Source organism: Protopterus annectens, chromosome 5.part1 (assembly GCF_019279795.1).
Source record: "Protopterus annectens isolate FY-2018-M chromosome 5.part1, PAN1.0, whole genome shotgun sequence".
Lineage (NCBI taxonomy): Eukaryota > Metazoa > Chordata > Ceratodontiformes > Protopteridae > Protopterus > Protopterus annectens.
In genome coordinates, this window is record NC_056736.1 from 309,834,311 (window position 1) to 309,860,277 (window position 25,967).

Sequence of the window (25,967 nt, forward strand, 5' to 3'; positions counted from 1 at the left end):
GAAGTCAGGAAGCTCCATACTGATGACACTTGGACAAGGGAAAAGAGGTAAGCCTAATAAATAAAAAGGAACCTTACATTGAACTAAGTGTAGAAAAGGAGAAAGTCCCATTTTAATTGATACAGGTGCCACTAGGTCTGTACTTAAAGTGAGTTCAATTAGAAAAATAATTTTATCTAGACAGAAAGTAAAAGCAGTTGGTGCGACTAATGTTCCTGTTAAGTTATCTTGTGCCACAGCCTAGAAGAGAAACATGCATTCTTTTTAAGTACCACGTTTCTAGTAAATTTAATGGAAAGGGATGTGTTATGTAAAGAAGGATGAACCATCTATTTGTAGCACTGAGGGAGTGTATTTGGATGTCCCATGTGAGGCAGAGGGGAAAGTTTAGCAGTATAGAACAAGAACACTAAAGATGAAACATAAATATTACAACTTCAGACAGATGAGGAATCACTGCAACAGGTACACAAAAGTATATGGGCACAGAATTCTAATGAGGTAGGACAGTTAAAATCTGTAGAACCTGTAAGAATTGAGCAGATTCAAATAAACCACTTCCCAGAGTACCTCAATATCCCTGAAGCCAAAAGCTGAAGAAGGAATCCAACCTGTTATTCAGTCTCTGTTACAGTAGGGAGTAATTGTCCCTACTAGAAGCTGTTGTAATACTCCCATACTTCTGATTTAAAAGCCTGTCCAAAATACCCAAAGGTTTCTGCACGATTTGAGAGCTGTAAATCAGGCAGTATTTTCCTCTTATCCAGTTGTCTCTAACCCAGCAAGTATTCTTAGCTGAATACCCCCATGGGTTACTTATTTTTCGATTATGCTCAGACTTCTTTTCTGTACCTACACACCCTGACCATATTTGTTTGCTTGTGCATATAAAGGACAACAGTGCACTTAGACAAGGCTAATTCAGGATCATACTGAATTTCTGTCCATATTTTCACAAATCTGAAAGACGGACTTGGAAGATGTACAGTTTCCTCACCAGTCAGTATTAGTGCAATACACAGATGATTTACTTATAGCATCAGACACACTAAAGAACTTTCAATGGGATACTGTTTTCCTGATAACTAAACTAGCAGAGAAAGGACATAAGGTGCCAACAGAAAAAAATACAGCTTTGGTTACTAAAGGTAAAATATCTGGGCCATGTGATATCACAAGGAAGTAGAGAATTACTACCATCACATGTCAAGGCAGTAACTGAATATCAACATCCAGTCACCCGGAAACAGCTTAGATCTTTCTTAGGTATAGCAGGGTAGTATAGGCATTAGATTTCAAATTATGCAAAATTTGCAAAACAACTGACAAACCTGCTAAAACAAAATACACCAGAACCCCTGCTGTGGGTAGAAAGTGAGGAAAATTCATTTATTCTGTTAAAACAAGCTTTAGCAAATGTTCCTGCTTTAGGTCTACCAGATTATGCAAAGTCACTCGCATTGTGCTGTCATGAAAAAAAGTGGGTTTGTAGAAGGTGCTTACACAAATGCATGGAGAAAATCAGAAATCTTTTACTTATTACAGCATAGCATCAGATCCCGTGGCATAAGAATTGCCACCTTGCCTGAGAGTAGTTGCTGTAGTCGTCATTATGATAGGACATGGGGTCTATATCATATGAGCGAATCGCACAAATTGCAAACGCTCATATCATCGAACGTATCAGACCTCGAAGTACTTTTTCTGAGATCGCTGTACAGTGAAGAATGGGATATTTGCCCTTTCTTCACTGTAGTGCAATCTCGGAGTTGGAATATATATTTAGCGGGGGGGGGGGGCACAGCCCCCCACAATAGGAAGTTCAAGGTCCAGTACGTTTGATATTATGAGCGTTCGCAATTTGTGCGATTCACTCATATGATATAGACCCAAGACATGTTGTTTCAATTATGCTGGGACATGAACTTATAACCATAGCCCCCCCCTCCATGCAGTGGCTGTCGTTTTACTAAAAACAAAAATGCAACATTTGTCTTCTTCAAGGCTCAAAATATTTGTTGCTGTTGATTTCAGACCAAATTATCACAACTGTATGGTGCCCCATTTTGAACTCTGCATCTCCACTACCGAATGCAGTAGAGGGAGAACCTTATGATTGCATTATTGTTACTAACCATTTGCTTTCTCATAGGAAGGACCTGACGATGTTCGTATTCAAAATGCTGAATTAGAGCTCTTTGTGGATGGATACTGTGGCAGGAATGAAAAAGCTGAAATGTTTGCTGGAATTGCTGTTTGGACTGAAAGCGCTGTGATCATACTTGAAGGGGGCACTTCATCTGAAGTAGCTGAACTAGCAGGACTTGCTAAAGCCTGCAAATTTACTAGGGAAAAGTGGTGAGCATTTATATGGATAGTAGATATGCATTTGGGGAGGTGCATGATTTTGGGTATCTATGGTGGCAATGTGGGCTCTTGACATAATCAGGCACAGAAATTAAAAACGGCTATTATGTTAAATTATTTCTAGAGTCTCATTTGCCGTCTAAGCAGGCAGCAGTAGGAAAAGCGCAAGCACATAGTAAAGGAAATGGCATGCTGTCAAGGGTTAATTATCTGGCTGACAAAGCAGAAAAGCAAACTGCTGGGTTAAATAGTTTTCCAGTTTCTGTAATGATGTTATCTGAAACACTTTGTAACCCTGTATTTAACTTTGATAATGTAATTGCTCTGCAAGATGAGCATCAGAAAATGAGAAAGAAAAATGGATCAAATCAGAATGCATAAAGTCTAATGATTTGGTATGGTGATATCCTGAGGGCTGCATTGTAGCACCTAAATCTATATTGCCTTGGCTGGTAAGACCTTACAATTTTCCCAACCATATTGGTAGAAATAGTTCAACAAATCATGACTGGTTTGCTCTATCTTCTCATTCTCTGATTCAACATTATATACAGAATTGTGTCTCCTAATATTAATACTAAAGATTTATCTCTGCCTCCCCCTTGGGGGCCATTTGCGAATCTTCAGCTGGAGCAGTATAGCAATTTTGGATATATCTTAGTTATAGTCTGCATGTTTTCAGCCTGGGTAGAAGCTTATCCATGTCATAAAAAATAATACAGACACTGTAGCAAAAAACAGGGTTTGCAGTACCTCACACTATTAATTCTGAAAGGGGCACACACTTCACTGCTGGAAACATTATGAAATTGTGTCAGATTTAAGAAACTTTGCAACTCCAATGTCCTCATCATCCACAATCCCCTGGTTTAGTTTAGCACATTAACTTGAACTATCAAAACCATCTTGGGAAAAATATTTGAAGCGACTGGTCAAAAATGGACTATGCAAAAAAACAAAACATAGTTCACACAAGATTCTTATAGGGCCATCCCATACAACTGCTATATACTCTACCTGCCCAACATGTGGAGCAAACACTAACTGGTGATGCAGTGTTAAATTATTGTTCAAGACATTTCTATTTTACAAACTTTGCACCAAGGGACTCATGAAGCTCACCCCCAACTTTCTGCTCAATCATGTAACGTCGTTCAGTGAAAATCTTCCCTGGAGTCCAGGTGGAAGGGATTGTACCTTGTTCTTACAACTCATACTGCTGCTGAACATGCAGGCCTAATCAACTTGGATCCATACTTCCCACTTCAAGAAGACCTGCTTGGTATCCACAAAGATGAAGGATGATATGCCACCTATTCCTGACAGAGCTGATCCCACCTTCAGCTGAGATGAAAGAAAACATATTTCTACAAGTACTACATCAATAAATCTTAACATCAGCAATTCCTGGATCTGTGCCTTTGTGCTTGAACACTCCAGAGAAGGCATTCCTATGATTCCAATACCAGCATTTCAAATGTATTTTGAACAGAGGCTGTTTGAGAAAAGCCTGACTTTGCATAATGTTTCATCTTCATCAAAAAAAAAAGTAGATTTTCAACTAGCAGCAGCAATGCCAGGAAACATCTGCAATGCAAGATGGGACAGTTTGTGTAGGTCATAGAAAATGTAAGATGACTCAACATAAACATGTTGTAAATTACCTCAAACTAAAAATCTTGTTGCTGGGGATAAGGTATGAGCAAGCTAGCTAGTCAACAATACATTTGTGGAGATCATGCCTATCCCTGGCTCCCAACTAATAGGTCCAGGTGCAGCTATATAGGCTACAGTAGCCCAGCCATCCAGATGTTTTTGGTCTCCATCAGCTGACAAATTGTGAAATAAAAGATTAATAAACACAGCTGAACATATACTGACTCTCTTTTCCCTCATTATGATCTCTATAGAACAATAGCTGAATTAAATGCTTTATCACATATATTAACTGAAATGGTTAATAAAACTGCTCAGTATTATTTGCAAGGCTAACAGAGAGAGGAGTAAAATGAGGGCTGTTGTGTTTCAAAACTGATTGGCCCTTGATATATTAGCTTCCAAGGGGGGGGGGGTCTGCAGGCTCTAGCATAAGTGCTGCTGTTGTTATATTTCTGATTTCCATGGTGAACAAGAAAAAGTAACTGATTACAAAGGGAAACAAAACATACATTATTTGGCTGGTTAGGGAATGTATATGGGAATATAACAACTAGTATTTTTCAAAGCTTGATTGTTACAGTAATTCTTAATTTGCATTATAGTTTTAGTACATTCCTTGATTAAAAATTAATTATTGAACCATTTTATTTCAAAAGCAAAACACAATAGTAATAATTACTCCAAAACAGACACCCCAGAGCGTATGTTTTTTTACAATTCTAACACTATTGCTGATAACCCACAGAAATACCACATGAAATTTACGATTAGGAAAAAACGATTAGGAAATTAACTTTCTTGGGTGGCGTAAGCCAGGAAACCTTGTTGGCTAGGCTTACTTAGGCCCTTGGGCCGATAGCCTAGCACCTACCTATGATTATATGATCAAAGGTGACACCTAAGGGATGTCAAAGGGGGGAATATAATGGGAAAAACATTATAGTGAATGCAAGTTCTTTTTTACTTGTTCTGTAATTCTGAGTGCTTAGAGATGTATTTCAGTGTACTCAACTGAAGCCCGAGATGGCATGATGCACTCCTTTTCTGTTGGCAATAAAGCAGCAGGCATACATTTCCTCTCTGCCTTAGGCACATGGTATAGCTCTGTTACTGAACTAAATTAAGGCATGAAACAGCTGCATGGACTACTTCTAGGTAATGCATTAAAAAAAACAAAGATGGCTGTGGGGCCTATTTTATAACTTTTTCTAATGAAGTTTTCTTAAGCACAAAAGTTCACTAATCATGACTGTAAAATGGCAGAGTTCAAGACATGACTGGATTCAGGTTTCCTTGTTTAGTAAAAGAACAAGGATATGCTCAAATACATGTACTTTTCACATGAAAAGCATACGTGGTTGTAAGATTCTGATTTGTTAAAATTGTGTCATATCATGTGTGCCTCATACTATACCCAATGTATTTTAAGGTATAAAGAGTTATTTTCTAGAATTGTGTAGGATCATGGTAAAAAATTCTTGACCCCCATGAGCTCTGATTCTGAATAATTGTATTTGTATAGTCAGATATTCTATCTGCTTGTCTTTGCATTATTTCTTAACACCTGGTTAAGATACACATACATGTACAACCAAACAAAACAGTGCTACATAATTTAAATATTCACATTCTTAGACTGCAATAATTCATGGTCATATTACTATCACACTCAAAATGCCCAATTCCAAAACACTTTCTGCTCATGCATATTGCATGTAGTACTGCAAGTATTACAAATGAAAGGCTATTATGCCTGGTATACTGGTGGAGCTGTACTATCAATAAATCATCAGTTGTATGTACTGTGCTCATTGGACACTACTGGAGTACATACACAAGGCCATGATGCACTTGGCAAGTCTTGGAATATGCCAGGAATAGATAGTGCAATTCATTAGCATGGAATGTTTTTGAATCACATTATCTGTTCTTGACATTGTCAGGCATGATTGAGTAGTACTTGGTACCTCCATTGAACTTAACATATGCTCTTCACTTATCTGTTGGATGTATGCCTTACAGAAGCAGACTGGAGTAGGATGAACTTTTGTGGCAGTGGTCTCCTACAATGCTCACATAAATTCTTGGATTCCAGACTGCAGTCTGTGGAATACATATAGACCATTCCCATCCATTGTTTTTTCAAGCACGGAACATCTTTATTAATTTATCACTTATAACAATGGCAATCATACAGTTATATAAATGAAAACAAACCATATTGATATATTTTAGTTTCAAATGTTATCTATCCAGTCATTGTCAGTCAAACATTATGTAGCTCATTCAAATCCTGCCTTCTTTTACACCTCATTTCTCCTCCAAAACATTATTCTACATGTATTGCTCCCATAATTCTCACTTTTTCTATGTAATCCACTCCTACCCTTTTCTAAAGATCTCCTTTTCAGTTGTTTTAGCTCTGTAATTATATTCTCTACTTCCAGTACAGTTGGTTTAATCTTTGTTTTCCATTTTCTATTAATTGCATTTTTGGCAGGCACCCTAATTTAGACTCAGCAAGGCCTTATTGTGTCCAAGCAATTCTGATACTGTATCATAGCTGAAAAAATTAATTTCCATAGTTATGCCAACTTGTTCACCCAGTATTTAGTTTATTTAAGTTACAGATGACAAAGTAGAGACAAAACAGGGGAAACGCTGCTAATTGCAAATCCAGACACTGAAATGTATTTTCTTGTGGTTTGGTATTATTTACTTGAAGTACTAAGAATGATCGTCTTTCCTGAGTGGTAGGTGCTTTGTATTAGAAAGCTTCATGGGTTGGGAAGGTTGCCTAATGGTTAATGTGTTTGCCTTACAAACACAAGGTGCAGGATTGGAGTCTCGCAAGGGATAATTGGCTAGGCTTAAAATGGCTCACAAGGGCAGTTAGCCTAGTAACTAATCTATGAGCCTATTATGAATAAAAATAGGAAATAGTCTTTTCAAACATTTTTCAGTTATGTAGAGGCATTAGACAGGGGTTTCCGCTATCCCCGCTTCTATTTATTAGTTATCCAGAATCCTTGGCAAGTAGACTGAAACAGACACAAGTAAGCTGTCATGAGCTTCAGGGAAACTCAGATTCATTTCAACTGCCTTCTGAAGCAGCTAGATCTAACTTAATTCAGGGGAAGATAATTCAATACTTTTCAAGAACAGACCTGGAGTTGAGCAAGCCCCTGTAGAAGAAAGCAGGGATTTCTAATACTGCTTCATATCTGGAGTGGTCAAAGAACTGCTGGCATCTCAGAAGGATGGGATCTAGGTCAGAGAACTCTATTCTTAAAGGTATGCTGAATTGAGACTTGCAGCCTGGAACTGTTGTAAATAAAGAATATATTCAGTAAAATTCTGTCAAATATGGACTCTTTTTGTCACTAGATATTAGATCAACAGTTTCATGTTGGGCATAAGTTATCATAGGAAAATTAGATAACCTCAGCAAGGTTCATTCACTAGCTAAATTGACAGAACAGTTGTTCCAAGTTAAGCAACTTTTAATTGATAAAAAATGAAATAATTGACAATAATGACTAGGGTGATGAATTACAAAATGATTTTTGGACTTAAATCTGAGTCAGTTAACGCCGATAACTAAACTACAGGCAAATGTTTCTGGTCTACAAGATATTATAGATTTTAGGCTTAGATCAAGGAAGATCAGTATCAAAGTAATAGATCTACCAGAGCACATGGATTCCACTCAGCCTTTACCAGAAAGTATGAGACTCATTTTTCAGGTTCTAGGCTGGGAGGCAGATGTCAATTTGCTGATGTCTATGAAGAATGATGTGATACAGAGAGTGAGGCTCCTCCATGAGTGCAGTTATAGTAAAATGTTTATCTTTGGCTGAGCAGAATTTGTTGTTTCAACTGCTGTGAAAAAAGAAATGCTTATTTCAGTCAAGCCGCTGTAAGATTTTTCCAGGAATTGCCACCAGAAATTTTTCATAATAAAGTGTTTTCGCTGAAATAAGGAAAACTCTTTAGCAGAAAGGGATTGTTCCCATATTCCTCTTTTCTTACATTCTACCAATAACTTGTAAAGACTTGTTAAAGTTTGCTTTGCCTGGTGAAGTTTACAGTTAAGTCTAGAACAGAAGCAATATGGTGAAAAACGGATAATTAGTAACCTATATGTACTTCTATGTAACAGTATTTATATTTACATGATGATCATTTTATCCGTGTGGAACTGTTTTAGAGTTTGGCGTAAGGGTATTTTGATGTTTTAGGAAAAAAGTCATGTCAAGAATGGTGCTTTGAGAAGCTTTTTATGGTAATTAGCATAATTAATTAATCGGTCTTTCTATTAAGTACATTTTTTTTTAGCAGTAGTATAAATTAGAATGAATTTTTAGGAGGGATGTCTGATGAAGTCCTATGATCAAGGACGAAAAACGCGATGAAACAGTTAAGCTTTTTATTTTTATTCATTCCAATAACATTTATTTTGGTGAATTCCTGGCCAGTTATTATATCATGTACCTCTACAGTGCCAGTTTTCATTAGTTTTATAATTAGTAGGGCATCTAAAATTATGCATAACTATAAGAATCAATCACAGGTGGTTAAAAAACACTGGGAAATGAGAATGAAAAGGCAATATACAAAGAAACAATGAAGGGAATGAAGGGATTTGCATGGCTCCTAATTAAGCAACAAAACAGAATGTTTAGGAGTTTTTCTACAAAGTATTTGAATATGTACTTTTATATCCCAAGTAGACACAGAATTATTCCACAGGTACAGCAATTGTATGAGATGCGAGTGGAAAGATGAGTACTTTGGAACACATTTTTTAGGAATGCAAGGAGTTGGTAGATTTTTTAAATTCTCTAAATGGTACTCTGTTAGAAATGTTGCAGAAGCAAATTATTTGTACCCAGGGAAATTATTCATTTGAGCTGGCATATAGGAACCAAACTGCATAGACACAGTAAGATCCTACTAAGTTTAATGCTTTTCACTGCCAAAAAAGCAACTACTAAAAAAATGGAAATTAAAATCCAAACCAGCTGTAATTAATGTACTGAATATTATAAAGGAGATAGGATAATCGGAGGTGAGATCTTAAGGAAAGGGAAGAAGCAAACTACATAGAAATAAATGGAATCTGTGGTAACAATACATGTAGAATAACGTTAGAGAGGAGGAATGACATTTCAGGGAAGGCAGGAGTTCAGGCAATCTATGTAATATTAAAATGAATTATAAGTATATTAAAAAAATCCTACTTGTGTAATCAATGAAAATGGAAAAAAAATCTTTGTAATGGCTTGTTTTCTCAAAATACATCTGTCTCCTTGTGGAGGAAAACGCTTTTATTTTTTAATACACTTACTTATACACTATACTGAATAATCATTACTGCCTACTGCTTAAAAAGTTCTTGCGCTTTAAGAGATCATCCTAAACACACAGAAATAATAACACTCTTCTTGTTATACCACCCTATACTCTGGCAGAAGCAGAAAAGTCAAATTAGCCCCAGCATACTTTAATAAAATCTCTTAAAAGATCAGAAGTTTCATAATGTTTCACCTCTCACAGATCCCTCAAAAATACACTAATCTCGTAGCTTCACTTCTTTGACAGCCATGGATAAATCAACCACTCATTTTCCTAGCCCTCCATCCTCTTAAATCCTTCAGTAGTCTTTGCTTCCACTTTAGATTCTTAATGACAGAACCTCATTCTTAACCTCTCTGATGTGCATCTAAAAAAAGTAAATACACAAAATGTGAAGATGCTCTCATATTAACAATTTAGCCCTTGCTCTCCACCTTTGACAGATATCACCACCTGTTATATTAATTGCATTACCAATTTTACTCTATTACTTAACACCTTTACCTTTCATCTGTCTCTGTCTTGCCTATTTACATTGTCCCAATAAACTTGGCTATTAACTCTACTCAGACTTTTCCTTGTGCTGCCTTACCTGCTTTTAGTATTCATTCCTATCATTTTAACTTAATTGTGTACAGTTGCCTCCTATTTTCCTGTTGTTGCTTAATCTGATTTTAAAATTTATTCACGTTGCATGTTAACTTAGTTGTGTAAGGCTATCACAGATCATTTATGTACTACTGATTATTATATTTTACTGCCAATGCTTAATGCTGTATTACCTTTATGTTCTAATTCTGCATTTGATGGTCTTTGTTTATCTTGCATACCTTTTTAAGGCCTGAGCCATACTCCGATAGATACTTGGATTAGTGTATTTACCAGTTAATAAATGCAAAAAATGTATTTATTTATTTTACTGCTGTTATTTTGAAATTCCAAAAGGATAGTTGTGCTACAGTGTAATGTCCACCGGAACATGACAGTCCTTCAAGATAGTCTTGGAGTGGTAAGGAATGAATATGCTTCACTTCCTATTTTACAAGGAGAGACTAGACCTTCAGGAGTGACTGCACAGCCAGCTGCTCTAGAAACACTGCCCTTATCCTCAAGGGAACTAATGCAGGGAGGCTTCTTTGAATGGGGCAAGACCTATATCTTCTTGCCATTATGCCAGGGCTAAATCTAATGAGAAATACTGCAGTGAAGAAAGAAACAGAAAAGAAAGCCGGTCTCTGTGGAGGAGGCTGAAACTTACCATGATAAAATGGAAGTAGGGTCCAAAACAAGACCTTAAGCAGTAAGAAAACAGTCATTGACGGTGAGACATCAAGTGACAGACAATAAGGAAGAGGACTGGTGGAACTACAAATCCACTATCACGGTCTCTAGTTCCTGGACTTGCAAATGAACATTTTCTTAGACCCATTTTTGCGACATAACTCTTATTATATTCCTAAACTGCTGATCCGTGTCTGCTGGAAGAAAGGCATAACTCTAGATCATGACTTCAGTCTTTCCTCTAAATGGAGTCCATGGAAGGATCCCTGCTGGATGAGAGAAATTTTCAGGCTGTTGATGACCTCAAATGACTGTACACAATGCAAAGTCCAGGCTACCATTACTACTATCATGGGGTAGCTGTCATCAGCCAACAGCTAATGAGGCAAGAGATACAAAATGGAAGTGATGTTAGTAGACCTACTACTATGAGGACAAACACCTTGGTAAACAGGATTGAAAAGGCTTTAGCTCTGTCATGGTTATCTGCAGTTTTAGTCCTAGTAGGTTTCTCATCTTCAATGCCCAATGACTGACATCTTTGTTGAACCTGAATTGCTGTGGGGAATTTGCTCTCCCTATAACTAACAGGTATCACCATGTGTTGAACTGCTGTAAAATCAAATTTTATCATGCATTCTAATCATAGACAATGTACGGAATTTTTCATGTAGCCATTTCCCTATTTAATTTACATTTGTAATCTTACTATCTGTTCAAACTGTGATACTGCAAGAACAATGTCATTCTATTTCTAGAGGTCTTTGCTGTAGGTTTGGGCTATGGCTGAAATGGGTCTTTCAGACCAGCCCACTTAACTGGTTATCAAATAAATAACTACCTGAAGCTCAGAATACTGTGCAGGAACCTCTAGTGCAGTTCTCACAATCTGATATTAACACAGCAAGCACCCGTCATGACAACTTGCACAATCCAAAGGGACCAACGTCATCAGGTCTTAAAATGCAACTTGAAATTCAAATGATATGAAGGGATAAAATTGCTTAAATCCTGAACGAAGCAAGACTCTTGAAGAGAACAAGACCCTGCCCGAGTCTTTTTAAGGAACAGGAACACAAGGAGAGAACCAATTCCCCTATTTCCCAGGCTAAACAGTTTTACAGTCCCCATAACAAGTAGTGACTAAGACTATACCAACAGTCATCTAATTCTGGGCAGTACTGTCAGAAGATGATGACCCAGAAAGAAGCCTGAGCAGCTCTAGAGCATGGATTTTTTCAATGACATCCAGAATCTACCAGGCCTGCTCAATGTTTCTGCAGGCTACAGTACACCCACATAACTGCTTTACACCAAACAGGACAGACAGCGAGAGTAAAAGCTGCTTGCAGAACAACTAGAAAGATATCTTCTTAGGAAACTTCTCTGGAAGATCATGGGGAGCAGGAAGGTTTGGTTACTTGCAGAAAGGATGGCTGTAACCTAGCTCCTGAAAGTGGGAGTTGGGGTTCTTTCCCATACAACCTCGCAACCGAGAATAAAGAATGGCATGATGACTTCTATCTAAAGGATGGGGAGTTTGATGGTGATGGAGCAGAAGGCATCTTAGGCATGACTGATTTTGGAAAGGAGCCTGACCTGGTCTTAAACATGGCCTCTGAGTGTCTTACCTTTAGTCTTTCAAGCTTTTATTTGAAATGTTTGCACAAGCTGCCTGGCTACAGTTTTCCCTGGGTCCTCTCCATTACTAGGTACTTCTCTAACTGCACCCTACCGATGCTTCAAGGCATCTAATATTGCCTACTCATAGATATATTAATGATTCCAAAACCATGTTACATACAAGTTACTGAAATATTTCATCTTAAAGCTTATGATGGGCAGTACTACTGCACTGAAGCTTTGGCCTTTGCCTACCACAGTTAAAGGAATACTGCTGTTCATGTACAATTAGTACTATTATAATATTCATATTTATCTAATTATCTCAACAGCAAAGTGACACAGACAGGACTGCCTAGCCTCATATGAAACCTCTGTGTCAGATTAACAAAATACAGATGACAGTATAAGTGTAGTCTGAACGAACACTGAGATACTGTACATTATTTACAAATGTTAAAAAAGTAGTATTTACTGTTTTTACTATGACATACAACATCCAGTTTAGGACCTAGAATTTGATGAATACTACCACTTTTGTGCTAATCAGTTTGACATTTACACTCTTTCATAACCATTATGGTTCCAGAGACATGGATATTAGTTTCATATGTGATATAATCGGAGTTTGTCAAAAAACTCAGGATGGAACGACAGGAAGTTAAAAATACAAACTTTGCATAGCTCCACTGGAGAGAATGATGCAAGCACTGGCTTTTGATAAAGACCTCACGTGTCTCTCACTGATGCTGGAAAGCTATAATACTGCAGCACTGGTGGTGGTAACAGTTAGTGATACTACATGGTCACAGGCAAAAAAAAAAAAAAAAAAGTACTTGCGGTCGCTGAAGGTCGCCAAGTCTTATTACAGGTACACTTGTAATACACATGCTCTGCAGCCATCATATGCAGGAATCTTCTAGTGAAGACACCTGAAATGTGTGAACATCTGGAAAGAACCAAGTATACTGACAGCATGTGCATGTTCCATTGAGAAGGCAAAGACTGATGTATGCCAAGTAATTCATTCACTGCAGAGGGCTTTTTGAAAGATTAAACTGCTGTTAAATTCCAGAAACAGAAAAGTCATTGGTTAGAACTCTAGATTCAAAATGTAATTTGTCATGCATCAGTCTGAGCAGGGTCACTGGTTACTGATATGTAAGTCATAATTCTCAAGTAATCCACATAAAACATGCAAATGGCAGATGCTGTTGCAACTGAATAGCATTTCTCCTACAGTGAAGGAAATAAATAAACCTCTTAGTACATATAAAGCTGAGATACTGTTGCATTCACAGCAATTATTACAGTTCCACATAATACAGAAAACATTCTTTTCAGCATAACTTCCTTTTTTATGGGAATTATCAGATTTTATGGGCTACAAGACTGTGCTTATATCTTCAATTATTACATGCTTGACAGTGCATGGTTCTCAGTACACATACTACTCGAATACTGATGCCCACTGAAAGATATGAAACATACATATAATGGAAAATCAAGTTCTGAAATATTTTTCCATAGAAGCGAATAAAGGCAGTATCTTTGGACTATGACTTGTTTAAATTCATGACCAAGTTTTACAATACTGGTGCATTAAAGGTAGTCTTTGGTCCAGTTATTATGACACAAATTAAAAGTAACCGAACAAACCCACAAGGAACAGTAATTAAAATACTGTTATTACAACAGGCACTAATCATATTTTATTTCACTTTCTGATAAGAAACAATTTTCTTTAATAGTCTAGTAGCCATATGAAAGTCTCTGTAAAACCTCTTGGTCCAGTCCAAGAACTGGCTATACCAGCTACCTTTTTAACAGCCTGCCAAAATAACTGTTTATGATTTTTGCTTAAGCAGACAAAGGAAGCCAGCAGGAAAAAACAGTTGTACTACCTGCAATACAGGTGATTTGTACATGAAAAGATAATATGATTAATATCACCTTTTTAAGCAGAGTATAAATAATGTCTAGTTTGGCAATTTACCACCCATATACCTGCCTCTGACAGAAAAAAACATGGAACGAAGATGCTGTTCCATAGCCTGCTTCATGTCCTCTTAAAAGGGGTAAAACTCCAGATAATTACTCTATAGAAAATGTGTTCTCAGGAACTTTATTACGTTTTTCTACCAGATCATCCATTCCAGTAGTTAGGACAGCTGTTAATTCCGGATTTACCCAGGGTAGAATACAGCACAGAAAGGGTGAGAATCAGGACTTGCTCCTCCAAAGGCAAATCAAACAATGCATACTGCTCAAACACTATATTCATAGTTCTGAACATTTCTAACCACAGAAATATATGAAATAAAACAGTAATAAATGCAGTTTCAAGTTCTGCCAATAGGACTAAATAAGAACAAAAAAGTACAAAGCATAAGCAAAGTCCTTTTACAAAGATAAGTCTCTCCTGCTGGCATTTCATCATTCATTTCTGTACACATGGGACTAACTACAATAAATTTCCAGTCTTAATAAACAAATATTCATTCAATAACACCCGCTTCTTCCAGTTCATAGTCATAAATTATTAATAGAAAATCAATTACTTAAGTGGATACTAGCTCTTAAATGTGAGGAAATACAGGCTGCAGATTTACTGCCTTCTCACAATCAAGTCAGTTCTGAGCTTTAATGTAGAATTTAAAATATGTCTTGTCATGAAGAATATTGTTCAGAACAATATATTTTGAAAGCACGTTCAAGACTTCAAGGCAAACCAATTTCCCTCTTTCTGCTTTAGTTGAAGTTGAACTTGAAATTAAAAGGTCCTCCAGAGCCAAATGGATTAAATCCTTGCCACGTATTCCATTGTCTAAAGGGGTTGCCACCACCTTGCTGGCTTTCTGGATCTAAAGGATCTTCTCCTGCATCAAACTTCTGCCTCATCTCTAGGAGAGAAATATAAAGCAATTTAAGCAAAAACATAGCAGTGGGCAGGTCATAACAGGGAAAACACACACATATACAGACTCATAATGCTCTTTATCCAATGATCTCTGGATGTAACGTGCACAGGGAAACGTCCCAGACATCTATTTTTATTATAAAACTTTATTCGCAGAAGGCGGTGCATCCACAGCCCTCTAATGCCTAAATTTGTTCTCTAGCAGAAATACTTTCGTACAGCCTCTTGTTTACAGTTATGTTTCCCTGGCAATATTCTGCTGTTGATTTCCTGTCTCCTGTGGTTAACAGATAACCTTACATATCCTTCTGTAAACAGGCAGAACAGTAGAATTATGAAAAAAAAGAGCAGAAAGATATACAGGCTGATAACTGAAATTTTAGAAATGAGCGAATATTTCTCACTGACCATCTATTTTAATTCTTGCTTTATCTTATTTCAGCATCTTAATATGTTATTTACAAGATGCACAAATGTTATGACTTACCATGACAACAGACAGTTCCCTGATTCTAGGACTCGAGCAGATGGACAACAAAAACTTTCTCAGACCATCTAACTCACTCCCTTTACCCACAACTCTATGGACCTAGGACTTTTCCCCAATCTCTGTTAGTTCATGTGAGGCAGGATGAAAAAAAATGAGTGACACAGACAAAGGGTCTCAGAAGCAACTTCGACTCATATTAGAAAATGCAGAGAGGAAGGAGAGCGGAATTGTAGTTATGGCAGGTGCATAACTTTCATTTGTGATAGGATTTATTGTTATATGGTTTGTGATAGGCATCTTCCTATCTCTAGGAGAGAGTCCCAAGAGTAACCTTAGTGGGTTGTTCCCTGCAGACGTTGTCTTTAATGGTAACATCTCTCAAAGAAAGAAAGAAAAAAAAATTGAGACTATTACTATCAACAATTCAAAATATGTCTGGACTGGATTTGTCACCCCACTCCCCAATGTCAAGATCCAATCCACACTAAACAGACTGCCAGAGTGACTGTATATAACTAGAACAGGGTTATACAGTATCCCAGAATGCAGAGCAGGCGCAATCAAAGAATGAGGTCAATTACAGGAATGAATACATAAAAGAGCAAAAGACAGCCCAAGAGCATAATGCTATACAGCCCCAAGAAAAACTAAACGTAATGCATGTATGGTACAAGGTAGCAACAAAAATCCTCATTAAAATGAGTAATCTGATAAGTTAGCAGAGAATTATCAAAAAGGCATTACGTGATATGGAGTCTATCAGTCTGAGAGAAACATTGTCAGCCTGGGGAAAATAAACCAATGGTGAAATCGCTGTTGTCCAAGAGGGTTAAAAAAAAGTAGGTCATAGACAAACCTGAAAATATTCCAATAAGGTCCTTACTGGCCAGATCTCTCTACCAAAAAGGACAATGCTATTAACCTGAAAAAGTAACTAAAGGGAAGGGACACGCTGCCCATATACATTATGTCTCAAAAGTAAAGGGGGTGAACTATCCAAAGACTAAAGGATCACAACAACAGACAACATAACCTTCAAACAAATTCTAAATGACACAGCTTACAGTTTTATCAGACACAACTGGAAAAGCTGGAGGGAAGGGAACGCACTATTCTGAAAGAAGTGACCATGGATGAATGTACCCTAGCATGGGACAGAGGCAGAGAAATCCACATATGGGAGCATTATAAAAAAGGGAGTGAAGTCAGCACACAGCTGTTCAACTCAAAAACTTCTGGCTATCATACATATAGAAAAAATAAATTCACAGAGTCACAGTACCAGAGGAGCTATGGCTATGAACAGTAAAGATTACTGGTCACAGCTTCTGAATAATAATAATGCATCATTTAAACAGAAAATGAAAAGCTCCACTACGGGAAATTGTTAGGCATTCTGCCTAGGGTGTGAGGAAAGTGTGAGGAAAGTGGAAAGAGTTGTCCACTAGGGCCAAAGCCATATTAGTAAGCCTCTCTGATTGCTACAAGAATATGGAGGGAGGAGAGGACCTGTCAAGGTAGGACCTAAAATACTCTGATGAAGGACCAACATCATCTTTAAATGTTAGTCTGCAGCTGCTACCTGCACCACAAAAGACCCAGCTGCAGATGCTGTAAGAAGCACAAGCAATTGCAATAAAAGGAAACTGCACAGGACACCTGAATGTAGATGGAGAACAATTAAGGGATTCCCAAGTAAACTGGCTGAGATAGTACCAGAAGAAAGGCACCTCATAATATACATTCCCTGCTAGAATATCTGAAGAAAAGGAAAGTACTTTTGAAATGTGAGCATGGATACATGTGAGGTCTCCATCTAATATTTCTTTTATGAAGAGAGATGCTTCTGAAGGGATTAAGAATTCATTGTCATCAGATACGAGCCAAAAGGAAATAATGCACACATTACCAGGCTCAAAGAAAATGAGAACATCTCTTTAAAGGAATTAAAACCAAATATATAATGGTATACTGCAGTGGGTGAGCAATCAGGTCTTGCAGGATATATAATGTGAAACATCAGAAGCACATTCCTTTGAAACTGAAAAAATAGGTATCTCTCTATCTATAAATCTATCAATCTGTCTCACGAACTACTTGAGGCATTGAAACTGATCTGAGAATCTATAGGTATAAAACGTGCCACGTAGATAGATGTAGCAAGTGAAATTATTACTTCAGCCCTTCCAGGGACATGATAAAACAGGATATTACTGAAAGCTATTATAAAACCAATGACCACTCTATAAAGTAATTTCAGAAGAGTGCTCTAGCCTAAACTAACTGCTGACACATGAACAATCAGCAATGATAAGTAGAAAGTACAGTAGTCAAAAACCAATAAAGGGGTGTAATAACACCTAGGCTTTGCATGCAAGAAATCAAGACATGAAGTATACAGAAGTGAGCATACAGGAAGGTGTGCGTATACATAAGTATATATGTAGGAGCATATATACAATAAATAATTTATATATATATATATATATATATATATATATATATATGGATCAACTTTTCTTCATCGAAATTACACTTGTTCGAAAAATAAAAGTAGATCCCCACTTCAGCTAAAGTCCACTTCAACGAAACTGCATTTTCGCTGAAGTATAGTTGCCAGATCGGCTAACCCAAACAAAAAACACAAAAAAAATCTTTTGCAGGGGACAAGCCCCCCTGCACCCCCCTACTTTAATAATCTCAATCTGAGATTGCACTACAATGGGGAAAAGGGAATATTCCCTTATCCCCACTATACCCCGATCTCAGGACTAGTTTGCTTAGTTGTTCATCAACACTAAACGTTGATGTACAACTAAGATTACATGCAAACTGCATGTTTTTATTACTTTATTTTTTGTTTTTTTTTCTTTTATTTTTATCTTCACACGAAAGTGCATTTTCGACAAAATCTTTTTCGACAAAATTTTGTGGAAGTGCACTCGCGTTGAAACGTAAATTCGATATAGTAAATGGATCCCATATATATATATATATATATATATATATATATATATATATATATATATATATATATATATATATATATATATATATCTATCTATAGGATAAATTGATATGAGTAGATCTAAAAGCCCAGAACAAGTCCCTCCCATCTCCAGCCACAGCAGAAATGAAGAACTGGAAAAAATTACATTTTCTCATTTGAAATGTAACACAATAAAATCACCAGTCAATTTCAGTGTCACTAACAATAAAGAGCAGTGCTGTATTAAAATGTCAGTACTACCTGACAAGTAAATCAATCAGATCAAATTTGAATTTCAAACTGTACTAACATACATGGATTTGGTGCTGGTTTTGGCAAGGTATACTAAAGTAGGTACAGAAAATAAAAATTCAAAAGCCCCATTCTTAGATAATACAGGTGAAATCATAGGAACTGGATACAAGTTATGGGGGAGTAACAGCAGAATAAATTAAACCTTTATTTTTGTTTATGCAGTGGATTAAAACCAAGTAGTGTGTTCCAAAAAGTAGAAAAAGCAAGCTCTGTGTGGACACCAACTTTCAGTATTAATAAAATTCTTGGGTGGGGTGGGGGGATGCTGCAGCACCTACATACAGTTGACTACAAAACGTTCTAAAACAAGCTTATGATAGCTCCAAAGGCAATAAACCTCTTCAAGTTTGGACTAGTAGAAATCTGGCACTGAAGAGAAAAAAAAACAAACACTGCTGTTGGTAGTGATGTGCAAGTCTCAAAAAGTCACCTCAGTACTGTAGCCTGACTCTAAAAGGAGCCCAAGCATCAACTAGCCACAATCCATAATGGTTCCAGTACTGACTGATTCAACTCTAAAGTGGCCTCAGTACAGACAGCTCATCTCTGACGCAGTCCCCATCATACCAGCTTGGTGCCAACTTGTTCAATGTAAATACAGTCCAGAAGACAAGTCAAGCTTAGACTCTGTGCTCATTATCGGAATGACATTTGTCAGTGGAGCCAACGTGAATGCCTATGAAGAAATTGCTGCCAGCTGTTGCTAAACACCTTCACATCAACTTGCAGTATGGAGCAAATAATCCAAAGATATAACATCAGTTCTTAAGAATCCAAAAATAGTTACCATCACTCACAAAAGCAATGAATGGTACTCCTATAATTTACAGCCTTAGGAAAGACTATGCTTAACAGCTAAGAAATAAATAAATAAATACAAAGACACTGGACATCTTTGAGGAGTACTGCTACTTTTCATATAGAATAATTTACAAATGTTTCCACGGACATACATTAAAGTGTAGGGCAGAACCTTAGTTAGGTAAATTGGTATCCTGAGAGATCTCCAGAGTGGTGCCCCCTCACCATGAGCAGGAGGACAAAATAATACAACTAAGCACATTTATATAAGCAGGTACAACTGCTTAAATGAATATTATTATTGCATTTGTTATCGATCAGCATCTGATCTAAGTGGCAACTGCATCCATTAACATCTTGTGCCCAGGGAAACCACCTCCTTCACCCTGACCTAACCATGGTACTGGTGGAGACTTTAAAGTAAAAACTTTTTTAAAAGAATTTATAAATGTAAATGTATGTGGAAATCCAAATTTAGCTAGAACACTGAAAAGGAAAAGACCATCAGCTCTGTCAAAAACCTTAGCAGCATTAATGTCGCATGCATAAAGAGAACCCATACAATGATTTCAAATGATCTTATCACGGTAACAGTCTGATCACAGATTTGCATAATCTTAGTAAATCTAGATGGAAATCACAATATAATACAGGGCAAAAGGGGTGAGATTCTATTAAATAGTATTGCAGCATAATGCTTTAAGTCTACTTTTTTCGGGCTATGGGCAATCAGTAGAATCTAATGCATCAGTCTGGTATGCAGATGACTACCATCTCAGAATGATTTAAATATAAATTAGTTATTCCTTCTTTATGAATGGTTAAAGACTCCTAAAGTACAGTTTTGTACCTACCATAAATGTAGATGTTCGAGTGTTCACACTGCTGCAGTCATCACACTTGGGTTATCCTGCCATCAGGCGGTCCCGCAGTCGGCCAGAGTTCCAAAGTCTTGGTCCGGCGTCGGTTGCTGTTGCTTCTTCCCTGACGTCAGTGCGCCAGGGGTATATAAGATGCATCTGACACCATTTTCTTCAGTTTTTCTTGCCCCAGATGTCAGGTGCCCCCAAGTTGGTAGGCAATACATACTGCTAATCAAAAATATACATATGAAATAAAAACAATACCTTCAGTTACCAGCAAATACACCCCAAAGGTTGTATAGGATAGAAGGGTACAGATAAGTCCAGCGGGGATGGAGGGAGGGTAACCTGGACTGCAGCAGTGTGAACACTCGAACATCTACATTTATAGTAGGTACAAAACTGTACTATGTTCATCGTGTTACACTGCTGCAGTCATCACACTTGGGTTGAATCCCAAAGCTAGGTTTGGGTGGCTGGTCTATAAAGAGTTAGGATTGGCTAAGAGGCCCTGCAGAACTGCAGTGGCAAATCCTGCTCTGGATTCAGAGTAAAGAGGCAGGTGGTAATGCTTGGTGAAGGTGTGCACTGAACTCCAAGTTGCAGCCTCCAAAATTTCCTTGGTAGGTACTCCTCTGAGAAAGGCTGCTGAAGTGCTGTTGCCCTGGTGGAATGAGGCCTAATGTTATTAGGGACTGATTTTCCATGCCGTGCAGCAATACCGAATACAGTGTCCTATCCATTTGGATATAGTCTGCTTTGAGATAGCCTTGCCTTGTGATCCTGCAGCATATGCTACAAACAGTTGATCAGTTTTCCTGAAAGCTTTTGTTTTGTCCAAGTAGAAGCGTAGCTGCCTGTGTATGTCCAAAGAATGCAGAAGTTTCTCCCCTTTATTTTGGGGGTTTGGATAAAAAGTAGGCAAATGGATGGTTTGGTTAAGAGCCACACTAGATACCACCTTTGGCATGAAGGTAGGGTTTGTCCTTAAAGATACCCTATCCTGATGAAAAATTATAAAAGGTTCCACTGCCATTAATGCCTGTAGCTCTGACACTTTTCGTGCTGAAGTTACTGCCAGGAGCAGAGCTGTTTTCCATGATAAAAATTTTAGATCGGCTGTATTGGCTGGCTCAAAAGGTGGTAGGGTCAGTTTTTCCAAAATGAAATTGAGGTCCCAAGTTGGTGTTGGTGCTCTGAGGTACTGCTTTAGCAAGGGATGAGAGAATAAAGGAGGATCCGTGTTGTAATGTGCAGAAATTGGCAGCGGCGTGAATCTTAATTGATGAAAAGGATAGGCCTCTGCCCAGCATCTCAGTTAAGTATTGTAAAAGCTGAGGAATGTTTGGAACAAGAGGGTCAAGGCTGTGAGCCTGGTTCCAGGAGCAGAATCTCTTCCATTTTTCTGAGTAAGCTTTCCTGGTGCTAGGCCTCCTGGCCTCCAAAATGACATCCATAACAGCTTTAGAGAGAGGTGTTGCCTGTTTGACTAAAGTATCTGCTATGCAACCAGGTTTAGGGTTTTGAGCTGACCATGCAGGAGCTGATTGTTTTGTTGAGTCAGAAGGTGTGGAATTTGGGGCAAAATCCATGCTGGGCCCTGAGCCAAGTTCCTTAAGATAGGGTACCAATGCTGGCGTGGCCAGTCTGGAGCAATCAGGATCATCTGTGGTTTTTCTTGTCTGGCTTTTAGGAGTACCTTTGAAAGGAGAGGCAGTGGTGGGAAGGCATAGGCTTTTAGGTTTTTCCAGCTGAACAGAACAGCATCCACTTTCCATGCTTGTTTGTGATAAGTCCTTGTGCAGAATTTTTGTAGTTGGCAATTCAGAGGGGAGGCAAAAAGATCTATGTCTGGGCATCCCCATTTTTGTGTTATCATGCTGAAGATTTGTGGGTTCAATTTCCATTCGTGAGGGTCCATGATATTTCTGCTTAAGTCGTCTGCCAGAGTATTTTTCTTTCCTGGCAGGAATTGTGCTTGCAGGTGAACGTGGTACGTTAGAGCTGTGTTCCACAAGGTCATGGCTTGCCTGCATAGGGGATAAGAGTGAGTGCCCCCTTGTTTGTTTATGTACCATATTACTGTGGTGTTGTCTGTCTTTAGTAGTAGTTGTCCTGGGTGTAGAAGGTCTTTGAAAGCTGTTAGGGCATTTTGAACAGCCAACATCTCTTTCTGATTGATGTGAAGATGCATCTGGTCTGTGGTCTACTTGCCCTGAATGTATGTTCCTGCCATGTGTGCTCCCAAGGTGTAATCCGAAGCATCTGTTGTTAGAGTTTGCCTGGCTGTGGGTTGGGTAAAAGGCTGACCCTTGTTTACGTGACATGCCTGTGCCCTCCATCGAAACTCCTGTTGTACACAGTGAATTATTGGAATTACTGCTTCTAGACTGAGAATGTTGAGTCCAAACACTTTTTAGGTACCATTGTAATTTCCTCATATGCAGTCTGGCATATGGTATTAGTAGTATGCAGGACGCCATGAATCCCAGGGCCTGCAGAATTTTTCTTGCAGGGAGATGGGACGTTTTTGCCAGTAGTTGAAAATATTGAGTTAGTTGCACTTGTTTGTCTGGCGTGAGGTAAGCCACCTGGGCCGTTGTGTTTAAGCTGGCACCCAGGAATGTAATCTGTTGAGAGGGCACTAGTTTTTACTTCTTTTCGTTTACTGTGTACCCTAGAGAAATTAGCAACCTTTTCACAAATGCCAGATGCTGTAGAAGAATGTCCTTTGTCTCTGCTTGAATGAGGCAGTTGTCCAGGTATGGATATATTTGAATCCCTTTTTGTCTGCAAAATGCAATTACTGGTGCCAGGCACTTTGTGAAGACCCTGGGCACAGTAGATAAGCCAAAAGGCAGTGCACAGAATTGGTAGTGCCTTGTACCAGCTTTGAATCGGAAGTATCTTCTGCAATTTTGTCTGATAGGGACATGCAGGTATGCGTCTTTGAGGTCCAGAGTAACAAGCTAAGCCTTCTTGCCCAGCATGGGTAGAAGCTGCTGTAATGTCAACATTTTGAATTTCGGAATATCCAGGTAAGTATTCAGAATTGAAAGGTCCAGTATAGGCCTCCAGGCTTTGTCCTTTCTGGGGACCAGGAAGAGTCTTGAGTAAAATCCTTGTCCTTGTTCCTGTTGTAGTACTTTTTGTATAGCTCTCATGTCCATGAGGGCTGAAATTTGTTTTTGTGCCTCTGCCCATTGATTTTGTGGCAGGTCTGGCATTCCTTTTAGCTTTGGTAAAGTATGGAAGTGGAATCTGTAACCTTGAGACACAATATTCAGGACCCATTTGTCTTGGGTGATTTTTTGCCAGTTTTGAGAAAAAAAGTGCTAGTTTCCCCCAAGGGGGCTTCCAGAAGGGACGTGCTTGGCGTACGCAAGGGAAAGTCATTGTGACTGTTTCCTGTGAGGTTGAGACTTGTCCTCACCTCCTTTTGGGGTTGAGGTGCCCCACTGTCGTTGTCTGTTTGAGCCTTGGGGTTGAGATCTGCCTCTTGGGCGTCTGTATCTGCCTCTCTGTGGCCTGTCTGACACTGGAATTTCTGCTAAACTGAGGTGGCTGTACCTGTAAGAAATCCTTGACTGTTTGCATAGATTTAGCTTTATCCTCCATTTTCTTTAACATCTCTTCTGCCTTAACACCAAACAAGGTATCATGTTGTAAAGGAGCATCCAATAACTTTGCCTTAACATGTTCAGGTAAACTCTGTTCTTTTAACCAAGCATGTCTTAGAATAACAGAACCTGTAACTGCGGCTCTACAAGAGGCCTCTAAAGAATCAAAACCACATTGCAGAGTATGTTTTCCCACCTGTTCAACCGCATGCAATAAATCCTGCATTTCTTTACAATCAGGAGCTTCTGAGCTAGCAAGCATTTTCTGTTTTAACTGAGCCATTAAATATTGTTGGTACTTAAGCATGTGAAACTGGCAATTTAAAGCTCTTACTGCTAAAGTTGCAGACGTGTATACTTTCTTCCCCCATCTATCCAAAGCTCTGGAATCTCTGTCAGAGGGTACTGGATTGTTTGCAATGGAAGCCTTAACCCCCTTTTGGACCCTGGGAAATAGTTTCTGGATCAGCAGAAGGGTTTTTGTAAAGAAACTTGTGAGAGTCAGGGACTCTAATACCTATCTGGCTTGGCTGGAGCAGGGGGCAGGGTCAGGAGATAAGCTGGATTCAGAGAACACATCATCGACAATGTCTAGTACAGGCGGAATAGCCAGGGGCCTGTGCTGAGGCAATAAGAGGAAATCCCTGAGCCTTTTCTTGGATTCTGAGTATTCCTGACTTTCCCAATGGAAATGTTCCCTCATGGTATGTAAAGTTTCCCCAAAAGAGTAATCCTCAGGAGGAGAGGCTGAAGGGATAGATTCCTCAGCATCAGAGTCCTCATAGGGGGGTAAAGAGTATCCCTGGTCTGAAGAGGAATCAGAGGAAATGGAAACCTGATCAGAGGAGTCATAGTCTGTATCCTGCCTAGGCCTTTTCTCAGGAGGGGGATGGGAACCCCTGATTAGAGTAATGAGGTCTTCGGCATTTTAAGCATCTGTTTCTTAGGCATGGAGGACTGCCCAGGAGAATGCTGTACTTGTTCCTTTGTCTTTAATGGTACCTTTGTCTTGGCTGTTGATTTAATGGTAAGTTGTGAAGGTCTGAAAACACCCTCAGAAGCTGCTGCCTGCTCAGTGGCTCCAGACCCATCTGAGGGATTAGTTTCCATAGGCCCAATACCTTGAGTTTCCAAAGGCCTAGTTGTCTCCACGTGGGAGTCGGAGGTGGCCTGTGGCTCTGAGGTAGCGGGTGTCAGGGGCTGCGAAAGCGCCTCACTGAGAACCGGCGACTGGCCTAGAAGAGGTTTCGTCATCGGTTTTGGACCTCGGATGCCTGTCTTTATCCTTGTCTTTGCATTTTTTTGGAATTGCGGTCATCGGTTGATCTGACGGCATAGTATAATTGAACCTTCGGCCAAAGTAGTGCAAAGCAAAATCAAAACATCTTTTTATAGTGCGTTTGTTAAATCTAGCACAAAACCGACAACTAGTGACGTCGTGATCAGGGCCTAGGCATGGAATACAGTAAGAGTGGAAGTCCTTATGAGGTATTTGCTTCCCACAAGAAATACAATTATTAACTTTTTCTGACATCGGTCTGAGGCAAGAAAAGTTTCCCCATCGGGGTACTTAGCTTTATTGAAGACTTCGGATCTGAAATTCAACTTCGAAAATCTCAGGAGTCGGCCGACCGGCACTTGCGAACTGCTTTGGGCACCGCGCGGCAAGAAAGACTGAAGA

General features: G+C 38.7%; 1 protein-coding gene across 1 annotated transcript in view; it reads right to left on the minus strand.

Annotated features, from left to right (window-relative positions):
- Nucleotides 1-13,963: 13,963 nt before the first annotated feature.
- DNAJC3 (DnaJ heat shock protein family (Hsp40) member C3) overlaps nucleotides 13,964-25,967 on the minus strand; it is a 960,700-nt gene continuing 948,696 nt past the window's right edge. The window contains exon 12 of the mRNA XM_044072989.1: nucleotides 13,964-15,191. Within this exon, the coding sequence (XP_043928924.1) occupies nucleotides 15,040-15,191 (152 nt within the window). The 3' untranslated portion in view covers nucleotides 13,964-15,039. The remainder of the gene's footprint in view (nucleotides 15,192-25,967) is intronic.